Source organism: Lichenostomus cassidix, chromosome 1, assembly GCF_008360975.1.
Source record: "Lichenostomus cassidix isolate B80296 chromosome 1, HeHo_3.0, whole genome shotgun sequence".
Classification (NCBI taxonomy): Eukaryota; Metazoa; Chordata; class Aves; order Passeriformes; family Meliphagidae; genus Lichenostomus; species Lichenostomus cassidix.
Window position 1 is genome coordinate 64,726,518 of NC_139479.1, and position 15,717 is coordinate 64,742,234.

A 15,717-nucleotide genomic window follows, 5' to 3' on the forward strand; every position below is an offset into this window, starting at 1 on the left:
CCTGCCGTGGCCAATGAGAGTTGCACAAGAGGCAATGCCTGTAAAAAATGAAGCAAAAGAGTTCAATGTGGACACCAAGAAAGCTGTAGCCATTGATTCGATTGAACGCAGGACTGGGAAGCCTGGAACCTCTACCAGTGGGGGCTTCTCTGCCAGTGAAGGGATATGAGTCAAATAACTATCAGAGGCGTTCAGTGAATACTTGAGTCTGTCCTGGGTGTGGAGGGACAGCTTGATCTCCCAGGTGCATATTCTCTGTGATGCTCTGTCTATAGTTCTGAATATCAGGCTTCTTGTGTTTGGCAGATCAGATCCCTAAAAAAGGACAATACTCAGATAAAAGGTATGTCAGGGAATTGTGCAAATCTTTGTGTGGGCAACTGTACAAGCCATCACTATTATGTGCCATACATCATGATGAGTGCCATGGGTTTCATAAGGCACAAAGGCAAAGAGCATATTCTGCCTGCAGGTGACCTGAGTGCATCACCACTTCATAACCAGAACCAAGATTCCTACTCTAGATCCTTTTGAGGTTTTTTTCTCACCCATTTATATCTATGATTTTATCCACATCCTTGTGAGCAGACCAAATCTAACTGATGATTGCCACAAAGAAATTGTAAGAGTGAAATGTACTGTATTTTCAGAAATTAACATAATTGAAAGCAACGTCCAGCCTATCATCACAAAGGAAGGTAAATGAGGCCCGTGGCATATATATTTCTGCATATGTTCATATGCATATTCAGAATATATATTGAATATATTTTTTTTAGCGGGATGCATTTTGTACCTAGCAACTCTGGGATGTTAGCCACTTTGCTGGAAAAGCAAAGATACAAATATTGCAATTAGAACTGACTGAAATATTTTCAGGCCATCTATTTTATTACCTTTTTTTTTCAATTAAGGCATTTCCTTCTTTTTTTTTTTTTTCTTAATTAAAACAGATTTTTAAACACTGAAGTAGATATGTTTCCTACACTTAGAAGAAAAACATATTGGTTCATTTGTCTATAATTTTCAATCAGTTCTAACTACCAATATCTGTTGGATACCTGAAAATTATATATAGTCAATCTCTGGGTTTTTTTATTTCTCAAGACAGAAGCATGACTTAAACATTAGTGGTGGGACTGAAGAAAATATAATATGGGGCCTGGACTGCTAAAATCACTTGTGATTTATAACTTAGCTAAAGCTGAGGAGATAGAGTTTTCCATTGAAATAAAAATGCTGAAAGGGAATTTGTTTGAGCTCAACTGAGAAAGACAGTTTAAAATATCATGCAAAGAATTTTATCCAGATTACTTAATCAGTGTTTCTGGGAGGACTTCTTTCCAGAAGAAATGACAAATGCTTATTTTTTCAGGAGCTTTTCTGTGTTTCATCCCATTTAGGATTAGAGGCCATTTAACATATGTGCTGATCTTTGTTGCCCAGTCTCCATCATTAAATCAGATGCACAGTGCAATATAAATGGATAGATTATTCATATGGTAGTTCATCCGAGATATTTTAGAAATCTTTTTGTGAGAAGGGTGAATCACTCTCTGAAAGTACCTGCTCTTCTCTGTTGAAACCAGAGACAGAGTATATAGTTTAGATCATTTATAGGATGTTTAGAAGTTGAAAATTAACTGAAACAAAATTGTCTTTTAAAGAAAAAATGAAATGTCTAAACACTTGTATAGTCAAATGTAGAACTATATTTTATTCACCAAATAGAGAAAAAATAATCTTAGAAGTTACTGGGTATTGAAAGGTTACTCCTTTCCATTTCCAGTGCAGTATTTCTGCTTTGGGACACACTCCAGGGAGTGATCTCTGGCCAGTGCAGCCTTTCTGCTGATGATCGATTCAGATACAGACCAAATAAAGCCAATTCTTTCCCTTTCGAGTTTTCTCAGTAGCATTAGTGAGTGGCAGATCCCATCAGAACCATATAAATCCAAAACAGTGTGTAGATAAAAGGTGGCAAATTAAATGTTAATTTTTGTTGGGAAGTTCTACCAGATCATGATGGAAAGGAGATTCCCATTAAAAAAACCTACAGCTATCCTCAGCAGGTTTAGAAGGGGATGTGTGCCTGTCTCAGTGTTTTCTACTTCTGTTGTGTTTCCATTGCTCATACACAGGCATGCATGTGATCTAAAAGTTTAAGGAGATGTAAAGAATTAAATCTGACTGAAACCCAAATCTTAATGGATTAAATATTCAAAGGATTGATCCTAGACTAGGCATAATAGCTGGCTATGGCTTCACCTTTTGACTTGCATACATCTACTGTATCAGGTAATCATAAAAAGGTGGAGTTATTTAGAAATGTAAAAATAAAACCCAATTATAAACATTCATAAATATAACTTTAACATTATTCCATTTATATTTATCATTTGTGTCAGTGTTAATTGGTATTTAATGGATTGTCAACACACAAAAAATTCCTCTAAGTTACAAATAGAAGCAAGAGAATGAGTCTTCTAAGACTGTTTCTTTAAAATATTTATGAATATTTTTCATCCAGATGAGTTAGAAATTAAAAGAAGTGATTGCTTGTTCAGCTGTTTAGAACCCAGAGTAGATGAACAGAGGTCTATAATAACAGGGAATCTTTATGATTCCATCATATCATCTCATCTGCAGCAAACAAGTGCATTATTTCCCTCTGAATTCTAATTTCTAAATTTTAATGCAATCATATGCTACTGAAAAAGAAGAAAAAAAGTGCATTTTATTTTTTTACTATTGAAGTTAGCCTAAACTGACTGTTTTCAAATGTTAACATGATGCACACATATTTAAAAGCTGTTGTTAAATCCTGATCAGTAATCATAGAAACAAAAAAATTCAATGCACAATCAGCTTCAACAAAAAATTATATAAATATATTTAAGAGATTTTTTAAGGAAAGTAAAAAAGTTGGACTGTGCTAAGTTTCTATTTCTAAATAAGGAATAAAGGAAGTTTGTTTTACAGCAGCTTCTTATGTAGAAGGAATATCCATAACACTCCTTAGAGAAGAGCCATATCATTACTGCTAATGGATGATATGCCCTTAACTTATCTGGTATCTCCTGCTTTAGTCTGTAGAGATACATTTGAATCATTGTAATTGAGATGACCTCACTCATGATAATGATAGCCATTCATGCCGATAAATGTCCTTACAGCTGTTCCAGCTCAGAACTTTGCTTTTTGTTTTTTTTTTATAAGCTGTGTAACCACAAGCCAAGTCTTATATAGAAAGAAAAAAAACTACATAAAAAAACCTCAAAACAAAAAATAAAAGAAACTCCAATACAACAAATAAAAGAATGACCAAACAACAAATAAAAAAATAATAATAAAGAAAAAAAAACTCTCAATATGTAGATTGCACACTGATCACTAGTGGAGCAATAGGAATAGGATACCAGCAAAGCTGCAGAGTACCCTTCTTAAAAATATATATGGAAAAAGACTTCCTTTCCATTGCTGAGGATCTGATTTGTTGCCTCAAACAGATTAACAAATGTTAAACATACCATACACACAGATTTTTAAAAAAAAAATAAATTATAAAGAGTAAGTGTACAGTAGGATCTATATTTAAGATCATGTGTAAGGAAACACAAGATTGTACAGTGTTGCCACAAATGACCTCTCAGATTTAAATAGCCCTCTGTTAACAATCATCCTGTTTATTTAGGGTAGCGGGAGAAAATGCAAGCTTCATCTCACCCCCATGGAATAGTATGATTATTTTATGACTATTACTATCTGTAACGTGTTGTTTTTTTCCCATGTCACAGACCCATCTATCACACAGCTCACTAAATTAATTGAAGGGGAACCTGAGTTCAAAATAGTCAGGGAAGGGGAGACAATAACTAAAGTGATTCATGGAGGTTGGTATGCTTTCAGCAATTCAATTTTTATTAGTTAAAATTTGAAGCATTCACTATTTCCCATCAACTTCTACTTTATCTAGGTGATTCATGTGGTATGTTTGTTAGACAGCTGTTCTGCTTTTAACAAGGCCTTTGTGAAGTTCTGTAATTTTATTGCATCATTTCTTTTTTAATTCTCATGCATTTCAAAAAATTGGGATTTTTTTTTATTAGCTGTGTTCCATAGCTACATGCAAGACAGTTTTAGAAATACTCTGCATGCTGACATAACATATGTCTCAGTTAAGAATTCTTTGCTCATTATTGTCTTTCAATCAAAAATGTAGTATTTGATTCTTTGATTATAAGGCAATTTTTTTCAGATAAAGAGGTAAACCTTGCCTTCTCTTTGATAAGGGCATTGAGATGTTCACATCTAGGATGGTTTTAAAGGAAAAATTGTATGTGATTATCCTAAATTTTGAGTAGAATGAGTTCCTGGTCTCTAAACAGTTTTATTTTTCTTAAAATATACGATGGTATTTCCTTGTGTGCTTCAGTCAGTCTCCACATCTCAAAAAGAGCACTTGAAAGTTCATAACTTGATTAATGTCTTCAATTTAAAAATCCTTGTAGAACCAATTATTAAAACATACACCAAAATCATTGATGGACGACCTGTGGAAGTGACAGAGAAAAAAGTAACAGAAGAAAGAATTATTCAAGGTAAATTAAGCTGAGATACTCATTCTTGGTAAAGTCCACCTTTACATACAAAAATAACACACCTTAAGTTCTGTCCTAGTGCTTAAACTGCATTTCCTTGACAAAGAGTTTTCCCTAATGCTTCCCAGTCTCTGTATGGCTGAAAAGCTGGCCATGTGTCCCACACACATATATACAGAAATGGCAACAGTATTTTAACAGCATGCAAAACTATGAAAATTTCTCTTCTCTTTTAGTTTTCATTCTCGTATATTTGGTAAGTGTCTGGCTTTGCAAGCTTCTTGCTACCGTTTCACAAAGAGGCTGCTTTTATTGCGTTTTTGTACTCCGTCTTGAGTTAGAAGGAAAACTTTTTTCCTGAACTTTTGCATTATATATCTCCAGGAAGGTTTCATTTTACAAAATGTAGATATTTTTCTACATCTCACCTCAGGCTCTCTTGACAACCATTTCAGAAAAAGATCTCTATTTCTCTGTAAGACAGGGACTTTATCTGACATCCTTAAATTCGAAACTTGGATACAGCTAATATGAGATAAAATTAATGTGCATCTGCATCCCTTGATTTTCTCACACAATGACTCCCAAATTCCTTGGTCAATTTCAATTGTATTTGACCTATTACAGGGATATTTCTTTAAACATCCTAAAAATTGATGAGTGAGGCATATTTAAGCATAGCATGTGATATATGTAGTTTCCTATTGACAGTTTTTGATCACCTTGCTTAAATATCCATTTGAATGCTGCCATTACAATTCTGTCTGCCAGAGAGTTTGTAAGGAAAAGACACTGTTATAATATACTGACTTAGCTGTAAATCTTAATATTAATTTTATTTAGAAAATATTGAAATTCAGCTGAAGTCATTTGAGTAAAACAGAAATAAAGAACCATGCTTAAGTTATCATCATACAACTTTTTATTACAATGAAAATAACTGAGTGAAAGGCATTAGTGGTTTCTGAATAAACCTGGGACTATTTTCTGACAAAAAATTTCAGGGGAGAGGACTAAAATATAATTCTGCCAATTCTCAAATTCAAGTTTCACTAATATCCCACATGAAATGGTGAACATAATGTAAAATGCCAGCATTTCAGACCTGATATCTCCTTATTTTCAATCTGTAGAAACCTATAAGGAATCTCAAGTGTTAAACTTTCAAACAATTTGTAGCAATAAAAGCAATAATGTCTATTTGTGACAGTGGATTCAAACTAATAATGGACTTCAGAAATACATGATCTATGACCTAATACAACAAAGTGTTTAAAATTAGTGTGTCTTACTCTAAGAATGTCAGCAGGTAGTTACTCTAATTATGTTAAATTTCCCTAATTATTTTCATGAATAGTTTTAACTGCTGTTTTTAATTCTCTTTCAGTTTAATTTGGGAAATGGTAAAAAATAAAGTTATCATATAAGCAATTACAGCATGTTAACCACAGAATCACCATGTATACTAAATAGCAAAACAAAATTTAAAGGACAATCCTGTTATATCTGACAAAAGCCAGTGTCTTATAAATTTTTTCCCAGGTCCTGAAATAAAATATACCAGAATTACTGCAGGGGGTTCAGACAATGAAGAGAAATTAAAGAAAATCCTTGAAGAAGGTTAGTATCCTCTTTATTTCCCTTTCTTTAATACATGTATGTCTCTCTATATATAACTTAAGTAATTACTGAATGGATAGTCTGTGTTTTAAAAAAATGGTGTTCACAATACACAATCTTACCCAGAGATTAAACCTCAGAACTGTCCAAATGCAACATTCTGGTTTGAGTCCTTGATCTTCTCATTTCAGTCAGCTCTGGAGTTGAGGCTGCCTGGGTCTAATATGTATTATGCTATGTTTGTCTTTAAATACAGTGTTTCCAGTGTTTATGTGGAATTTGATATCATAATAGTTGAATTTTTTAATTCAGAACAATGCTATGACAGGATTAATTCAGTAATATGCTCTTGTGGGATTGCCAAATGTTTTCTGTAAATCAATTTTTTTGCCATAACCTGTATCCTATCAGAGGTTACCAAGGTGACCAAATTTATTGAAGGTGATGGTCATTTACTGGAAGATGAAGAAATCAAAAGACTTCTGCAGGGAGGTAATTCAGTGTATTATAACTAACCTTTTTGCAACAGGTTATGATAACTGAAACCCCTCTCAGATATTTTGAACTCAACATTTTAAAGACTGACATAGTAGCAGTGGAATTTTAATGGAAAAAAATGTAAAATACTGAATATGAAATGCCAGATATCTGTGAAATGGAAATAAGTATCAAAGTTTGAGTAATCAATTTTTAATGCCATTGATCACAGAAAAAAAGATTATTTGTGTTTTTTCAGTCTTTAAAAAGTTACCTAATTAAAACTCAGGGGAGCAATGAAGATTTATTCCACTTTTTTTTTTTCAAATCTGGGAAAAACTCTTATGAAACAGAACATATTGTAACAGGCCAAATTCATTTTACTTATCAGTTCTTCAGAAATGAATGTTCATTGCCCTCAAGTTAATAATTAAAGGCATGTTTAACATCCTTCTTTAAATGCTTACAGGTGATGGATATCAAGACATTAACTTTAATTCTCTTCAAATACAGCATTCCAAAGAATGGTTTTCTTTCCTTCTTGCTCTCTTAATTCTAACAGTTTTGGCAGTATGCAACCAGTAGATGTAGAAAACTAGTAAAAGAACTTGTGCTTATGAAATTAATCTTTATCTATGAATTTGGAATGTTCTCTGCTTAATGTAGATTAGAAAAACTACCTATAATAGCAATGGGGAATAAAAGAATTTAAGTGATATGTCTTTTGTAAACATTAGCTTAAACCTGAGTCACAAGCTCAAAAATATGAATGGATGTTTCTCTTGACATAAATTAACTGAATCCATTTCATTTTATGTTCACTTTTTATTAAGTTACAAAGTTGTACACCAGTAAAGTAGTTCACAGCCACACTTAGTTCACTGAACTAAATATTGTAGTTTTTCAAAAGAGCTATTCTGTGGATGTGACTTAAACTTCAGTCAACTGAAAAAAATCATGATGGCTGAGCAGCTGAACAGCTTTCCACCAAACTTAAACATGCTAGTTGATAACACAGCTAGTCTTAGAGAAAAGCCAAGATATTGTTGACTGTAATTCTTTGTTCTGTTTTAAATATCTAAATCTTAGTTTTACAGACCTGAGCCAGAATTTGCCTAAAATTTCGGAGAGAAATAGAAACTTCCAGAGGGTTATTAATTTTATCCTGTGTCCCAGCTATATTAAAGGATTTGCTCTCTGGAGATGCCTATTTTGGGATTGAATATTTAAAAGAAAACCTGGAAATTAAAAAAAATGCAGCAAGTAAATTCCTCCATATACTGCACTACAATCTACTTGTTTAAACCAGGCAACAAGGAGCACGATCAAATTTTATCTGTGGAACTGTTCAAAATGGAGAGGTCTGATGCCAGAATCAAACAATTATAACTGTTTTTGTAAGCATCCTCAGTTACAGAGGTATACCATTAAATAGGCCTGATCTGGAGAGATACATTTGATAGTGAGCACGTAGGTGTATGGAAAAGAGATAAATAGTTTCTCTGTAGAAAAAAAATGAAAAAGACAATCATCTCTTGAATTCTTGCTATTTTTCCTTGCTATTATATGTTAGTTTGCATAAGCATCCCGCTTTACAGAATGGACCAAATAGGCAGATTTGTCTTTTGCTTTAATTTTATTTTTCTCTATCTTTTCCATTATTTTTCCAGTCAGCTACCCTTGGCTGCCATGATAAGACCTTACCATAAATTTAGCCAATAAAAGCAGATACATATGCTCCTTTAGGGTTGATGGTGGCAATGGTGATAACTCTTCATGGCCCTCTTGTCTACATAAAATTATGTTTTACTGAAAACTTCCTAATAATTTAAATTTGAATAGAGTCACAAAGTAATATATTATCCCGGTCTAAATAAAAAAACTTATTTCATATGGCTTTAATTCTGCTCATAAAATATCCAGCACTGCTTAAAGCAATTAGCAGTCTTTGCTGAAACATAACTTTAAACTGAGATTGCAATGGATGACTCATCCCTAGAAATGCCTTAAGGCATGAATAGCATGGTAGCCTGCAACACCTACACCCAAAAATGACATTGTTTCCACTGAAGGCTCCTTGCATATGGAAAAATGCTACACCAGATTTAACTCATTTGTTTTTGATACTTATCGTAGCTGGAACTGAGTACACCAAGGTTACTAAAGTAATTGAGGGAGAGCCACAGATTATCGAGAGAGAAATCAAGAAAGTTCATCTGGAAGGTTAGTTTGTCTAAAAATCCAGTATCACTAAGACCTGCTTTGTCTAAAGTGATCATTCCAGGTGAGGTTTTATAGTATCTATTCATAAAAATTGCTAGGTCTGGAACCAGCATTTTAGCAAGAAGAGTTTTATAATTGTTTTGGAAAAGAATTTTTTCACTGACGGTGCAGAGAAAAATGTTGAGGCTTATCTTGTGGCTAAAAGTAACTAAAAGATTTGGCAAGCATAGTAGACAAGAGGAAATGCCTAATCACAAAGCTTAGGTAAAATATTTAAAGGAACATGCACCATAAAGAATTGAATTTTCTTTAAGCAGCACATACAGAAGAAGACCACGTGAGTTGCTTTTAACTTGAGTTATTTCTTGTCAGTGTAAATGTGATCTGTTGCTTGTTCTCAGCGTTGTGAGGAGTGGGTGGGGTGCAGGGAATATAACCTCTGGGGTTGAGTAAATATCTCACAGGGTCTTGGAATTTCTCTACATTTGTCTTCTTGTTAAAAGAGAGAACCAGAACGGAATCAAGGTCCAAAAGGAGCCAAATAGAATTCAACCTGCCTTTATACCAGCAATTTGTTCTTCAAGTTTAACAATCATGGTTTAATGAACTTCATTCAAAGTTAAGAACTTGCTTAGGGTTTCTATCATATTTATGTCTTCCTCTAATTCTAATTCTAACTCTAATAATGAAGAATAAGTTTTTCAGTCAGCCTTTGAACTAAAGACATAGGAAAAAATATTACAGCTTTTGGAGAATGAAATCAAATAACTCTGTTTCTACCTTTTTAATTTTGAAATCTATATACTTAAGGTTTATACATAATATTTGTCAGTGATGAGTAGTATAAGGCATGCTGGGGAGTCTCCTCTTGCCTGAAAATGACAGACAGGTGTGATCTACAAACATGAGGCTTATCTGAAAGCACAATTGTTCCAACAGCACATGAGGATGGAAAGCATAGTTTGGATGGACCATATTTTGTCCTTGTCAGGACAGTGCAGAGCTTGAAATTTTCTGCCATGGTGGTGCAGATACCCAGTGCTCAGCCTCAGATGGAACGAGGTCAAGCCTGTATCTCAGGGCTCTGTATTTATATACCCTATACCTCAAGATGAAAAGAGAGCTGGATGCAGCTTGTTAAGGGAATACACAAGTACTTCATGGTTGTAAAGAAGGAAAACTTACGGCAGTAACATTTCTGTGATGGTAACAGAAAAAATATTTCTTTTGTTTGTGAAGTTTTTCCTCCCAGTGAGCAGACATATGATTAAAAAAATACTTTTCTGTTTTTTCATATCAAGTTTTATTATATTATTTTATATAATTTTGATTTTTTATGAGAGTTAAGTTTTGATGAGAAACAGGAAAACATGTCCACAGCTTCACTGAGTAAGAAAAAAATGGATGTGTCTGCTAATGAGGGTGGTGCCTATTCAGTAGCCCTTGCTCTTCTCCACCTTTTAAAGCAGAAGCCTGAGAAAATTAACTGCACTCTAAATGTGGAATCATACTGTGGACTCAATGCACAAACCAAGCCCCAAGCACAGCTGGAAATGTGGCCAACATGTTGTATGAAGTAACTTCATCCTGAAGTAATGCAACAGACTTGGACATCCTCTGCCAAAAGCTGAGACTGTGTCCTGTGCCTCAACCTGAGCTCATGCCTCACTGACAGTGTCAAGTGGTGTTTATGGATGAAGAGCACAGACAAAATGTCCTGACTCCTGCCTACATCACGTAACCATCTGTAGAAGATCAGAGTGGATAATGGATTAATTCATATGTTTAAAATGCAAAGATACTTTAGAAATGTTACTAAGCTTTAATGACTGTGCATGAAAGATGTGTAGGAATTGTATTATAAGCATTCATATTTCAGGTGACCAAGATACCATGCTACTGGAAAAAAATTCTTAATTTACTGAAAAATTTAAAGAACAAACTTCAAAAGTCAGCAAAGAGCTTCCAATATTTCTAATGAGTTTTAATTCAAAGCCTTCAGCAAACAACTTCTGACTACAACATTTCTGTTTTCTAGAAGCACCTGTACGGAAAGCACAACCAACCAGGAGGGCACAAGGTAAAATCAAAACATACATTTAAATATTAAAGCATGTAAAAAATATTATTCTCAGTTATGTTAAAATTCAGGAGGGAAAAACGCTTTTAAATACACAGATTTCAAAAGGAAAAGGTTGTATTTCTGCTTTAAAAAAATTTAACAAAATCTGGAATTGTTAATTATAGGGTTTTTTTGTTGATCTGAAAAAAAACTTCAATTTTGTTCTTTAGTCAGAGTCTTTCAGATGAGAATAAAGCAATCAAAGTAAAATCTGACTCTGCAGTCTTAAAAATGGGAAAATGGCACTCTGCGATTTTCCACCATAGGATTTATAACTCTCAGTTTCTATGTTATTTTGATTAATGAAGAAGCTGAGTGATCAGTTTATTTTCACTGCTGCCAGTACAAGAGAGAAATGTTCAGCACCAGACTTAACCTTTCCTTTACATATGTCTGTTTCAAAAGTAAATCCAGTATATAGCGTTACTATGTTACATATAATTGTAGGTAATAATTAAGGTCTTTTTTCCATATTTTGCAGGGGGAGCAGCAAGAAGGAGGACAAGACTAGATCGTTCTTAAAAGCTTGCCAAGACAGAAGTCACAGAATTACAAATTAACAACATGGTCTTTGAGAGAAAGAGGAACTGGGTTATTTTTTAACGAGAACATTAGAAAATGAGATGTTTTAACAACATAATGTAAACTGAACCATGAATCCACAAAAAGATGTGAAGCTGCAGATACTCACTGCCAGCACAGTGCTCACTAGGAGTAGTCCATTGGAGGTGCTTTTACTGCTCTTGATAGTAAGCACTATGCAGGGTGGGATCTTGGAAGCCAAACAACCTCTGTAGATCCAGGATTCCTTCTCATGCTGGCTAGTAAGTGTTTGCAGGATTGGATTAAAAATGAGCAGGGAACAATACAGAGTGTATTTTTTTATTATTATTATTTCCACTAAATAATGAATATAAATGAAATTAGATAATTTCTAGGGAAAAAAAAAAAGAATCACCTCAGGTGACTTTTATAGTAATCTAAGGAAATATGAGATGTTAACATAGCACTTTTGGTTCAGTAGTATTGTATGCTTTTTATACGTTAAAATTCATCATGTCTTTAAAGTTGTAATGACACCAGTAAACTCACCTTTTCTAAGCAAACAAATATTCCTTGTATTAAATGTATCCTTTTTTTTGTCCTACATTGCATATCCAAATACCTTCCAGTAACTTGGCTAATGGAAGCTCTTGAAAAAAGGAAAAGAGCAAACAATATGAGCTTCTTGCAATGTATTTGAGATCATGTTGACTTCTTTATTTATAAGAAAAAGAATTCCCATTAAAGGAATCCTATACCAGTACATATACTGAGATTTTTGTTTTCCCACTTTTCCCTAAATGTGTCTTTTGATTATTAAAGTGGATTATAAAAGGGATAAATAAAATGCATGCAAACAGTTAACTCAGCGTGGAAAAAGGTCTTACAAAAATGAGACCAGGTCTGAAAGCTTTTGTATCAAAACATGCTTCGCTAATGTCTCGTACTAATGTGGATTTTTCTGTAAATTATGTCAGTTTTATAACTCTAGTTTTGTACTCATAAAAATTGTCTGCCTTTATTAACAAAAGGTGAAAGACAATTATTCATGGAGTAGAAAAAACATGTTCAATGTACCTTAATTTTGCAAACCAAAGTTTCAGAGGCATTGTCTAACATGCTTTTCTACTTATGTTTTGAAACAAATACTCAATAAAGAATTTGGCTGAACTGTGTTCGCTTTCATTTGTAAATGTTTTTTTAATAGTAAAGCAAATTCTAAATATTCTTAAGATTTTTAGTCTAACTTATAGTGCTATATATAGCTAACAATATATGCTTTCACAGAAGCAAACTGATGCTTCCCTTTCTTACTTAACACATGCTAGTGGACTTAAGCTGCATCACTCTCCTTAAACAATTTAAAACCTTCTTTAATTCCACAATGACATACCCCAAACACTGCTCCCAGGACAGTAAAGCTGTCTGAGCACTGGGTTGATAGGTTGTGCAGCCATCAGACTTGTCACTAAGGTACAGCTTTTAAGCCTGCAAGGGCTAGATGGCTTTTAGGTCAGCATGAGAGCTCTTAGTACTACCGAGAAGGTGAACTGAAGCTGTCAGCTTTTCCTGGGACACTTGGTTGTCATTAAATCATCGGGTTTAAACTTCTTTCTTCATTTCTGTGCTACCATGAGCTATCAGTCAAGTAAGATTTTAAAGGACAGAAATTATGTTAGGGGAAGAATGTGTCAGTGTGCTCTCCTCAGAAAAGAGTTGGAAGTAAGGAAGAAAATGGAATGGTAATGACAGATAAAGTATGGACAGAAAATGGGAAGAAAGTAGAAGGCAGCAAGAAAATGGATAGAACCTACCCTGTAGTAGGACAATTTTAACTTTTCAGTTAGGAACAAATTTGGGACATACCATAATTTGGGTAAGTTTTCTGTTTGATAACATTTTAAAGCATCTGGTATTCACTAAAATACATTTCTGCACTTCACCCTTCAATATAATCTATTAATAATATGTAATATATAATATAATAATAATATATAATGCCATCCAAGTTAAATACAACTGTGTATAAAGGCCACTTTATATGAAAACTTGTTTCCCTGATACATTGTCCTTGTCAGTCCTTCCTAGACCACAGAAGATGTCTGTCCAGCTACAGTGAACAGTGACATTTCTTTTGGTGGAGTGGCTTTTTCTAGCTATCAGAACAAGAATCTTTCCACAACCCAATGTAGAATGAAAACCAACATGTTCTTTTATTTGCTTTTCATGTGCTTAGCCATTTCTGTGTCAACATGGACAGTCTTTTACCAAAGAGCGAATTTGGAGAACTTACAACTTCTCCTGCCCTGCTATTATTTTCTCTCACTTCAGAGTGATTGAAATTAATGTAATGTGATGAAACAGGGGGTTAGCATACTACCAAGCCAGAATTCTCATTAGTAATAGAGCACTCACTCATTTATTTTGTGTTTCCTTGTAATCTCTCAGGTATTTATGAACAGGAGGGTCCAGTTGGGTTTGTGGTGGAATTTGCAAAGCACTTCTTCTGCTTCCTTTGATGTCCTCTATGAAAACTAATGCAGAAGAATTTTTAACTGCCAGTGTTCCCAAACCTGTCTGTTTTGTCAGCAGTAAGTGCACACAAATGATCGGCAAGATCACTAAATATGTGATTGAGACTAGACGATCTAGTAAACTAAAATCAATAATTTGATTCCTTTATGAAAGACAATGGTGTGAAATCTTAAAAAAAAATGTCAGGAAGGATTTTTCTTACCATTTTTACTTTGGCAACTGAAAATGTGCCTTGCAAGTGACCACTTTCAATGTTTCAGACAGGAATAGCACTGCTTTCCGCGTGTTTGCTTTATATTAATTCATTTCTGCATAACTCCTGCTGATACATTTTAGGGCTGTTTGAATCATATCTGGGTTGAATCACAGGCATTTATCCCTCTAATTGCTAGTCCAATTGTATTTTAGTCTTTTTCTTAGTGAAATACTTAACAGTTTTTCCAACAGCTGTATTTCTCACCAGTGGAACATGAGGCCTGAGTCAGGAGCACTTTGAAGCCATGTGATGTGATTGTAATGCTAAACAGAATTAAAACAGCACATTTGTTAATTGAGAAAAATGCATCACTGCAAAAAGTGCTGGTAAGAGACAGGAACGTTTTCAGGGGCATAGACAGGAGTGACTTCAAATATTATTGCAGAAATTTACCCTGGGTTCTTCAGCTTGTTGACTGCAGAGAAAATGACCTCTTAAGGTCATCGGTGCCCCTGCAATCCCCAGAGCTCATGTGCCTGTCTATCACTGTCACTCTGTCACCATTTCCACAGTAAATCCAGATCCCACAGTGCTCAGTGGCAAGTACAGATCCATCTGTCTACAGATAACTAGATCCCTTTGTCTGGAGGACCTAATAGGACTTGTTCCTGTCTTCTATGAACTGGATGATTACAAGGTGCCTGTATGGAGGTTGAAGATATATATAGATGGAGTGGTGAGGAGACTGCTCAGCCCTCTTGTTCCATCTCTAGAAGAAAAGCAGTTGAGCAGTTGAAACATAATTGGGTAAGTCTGTTCTTTCCAGGGAGGGCAGAAGGACAACTCATTTCTGAATCCCAGCTGGCCAGAGATGGGAAATACACTAAGTACAATTTTTAAAGAAGAATCCTGACAGAGAGCTTTTTAGACTAAGAACTGTATTGCTGTTGTTTTGGTTTTTTATTTTGAATTTTCATATGAAATAGGATATGAATGAGGTTTTCTTTGGAAAGGCTTGTCCCATAGTGCCAAGACCTCAGCAATATTGCATGTGACCACTGCAAGACCCTCACCCCCTGTACAAGCCTGCAGAAGCCCCTGGAGCACTGCCAACATAATGGATCTTCATGTGTGTAAAAAAAAAATCCCAACTCTTTTGCGACAATACCTGAATGTGTCCTCTCCTCCACTTCCATCCTCAAAAAGGACTCTAAAAACATGAGCCAGGGATATGTCATGCCACAATCCAAACAGAAGCGAGTCTGGAACAAAACAGCTGCATATCAAATGTGTAGTTATTATTTCTCCAGCTAGACATCAGAGGCATTACAGATGGAAAAGTCTTATTAGATCATGTTATCAGTCTTCTTGCCAAGCCTGGATTGTTCCCCACTATCACA

At 34.5% G+C, this 15,717-nt stretch overlaps 1 protein-coding gene across 8 annotated transcripts in view; it reads left to right on the forward strand.

Moving 5' to 3' along the window:
* POSTN (periostin) overlaps positions 1-12,761 on the forward strand; it is a 31,037-nt gene extending 18,276 nt beyond the window's left edge. The window contains exons 17-24 of one of the 8 annotated variants that reach the window (XM_085061044.1): positions 651-698; positions 3,798-3,893; positions 4,512-4,601; positions 6,144-6,221; positions 6,633-6,713; positions 8,835-8,921; positions 10,960-11,001; positions 11,525-12,761. In XM_085061044.1, the coding sequence (XP_084917170.1) occupies positions 651-698; positions 3,798-3,893; positions 4,512-4,601; positions 6,144-6,221; positions 6,633-6,713; positions 8,835-8,921; positions 10,960-11,001; positions 11,525-11,565 (563 nt within the window). In that variant the 3' untranslated portion in view covers positions 11,566-12,761. The remainder of the gene's footprint in view (positions 1-650; positions 699-3,797; positions 3,894-4,511; positions 4,602-6,143; positions 6,222-6,632; positions 6,714-8,834; positions 8,922-10,959; positions 11,002-11,524) is intronic. The other 7 variants (XM_085061073.1, XM_085061053.1, XM_085061063.1 and 4 more) reach the window with 7 other exon arrangements.
* Positions 12,762-15,717: the final 2,956 nt, after the last annotated feature.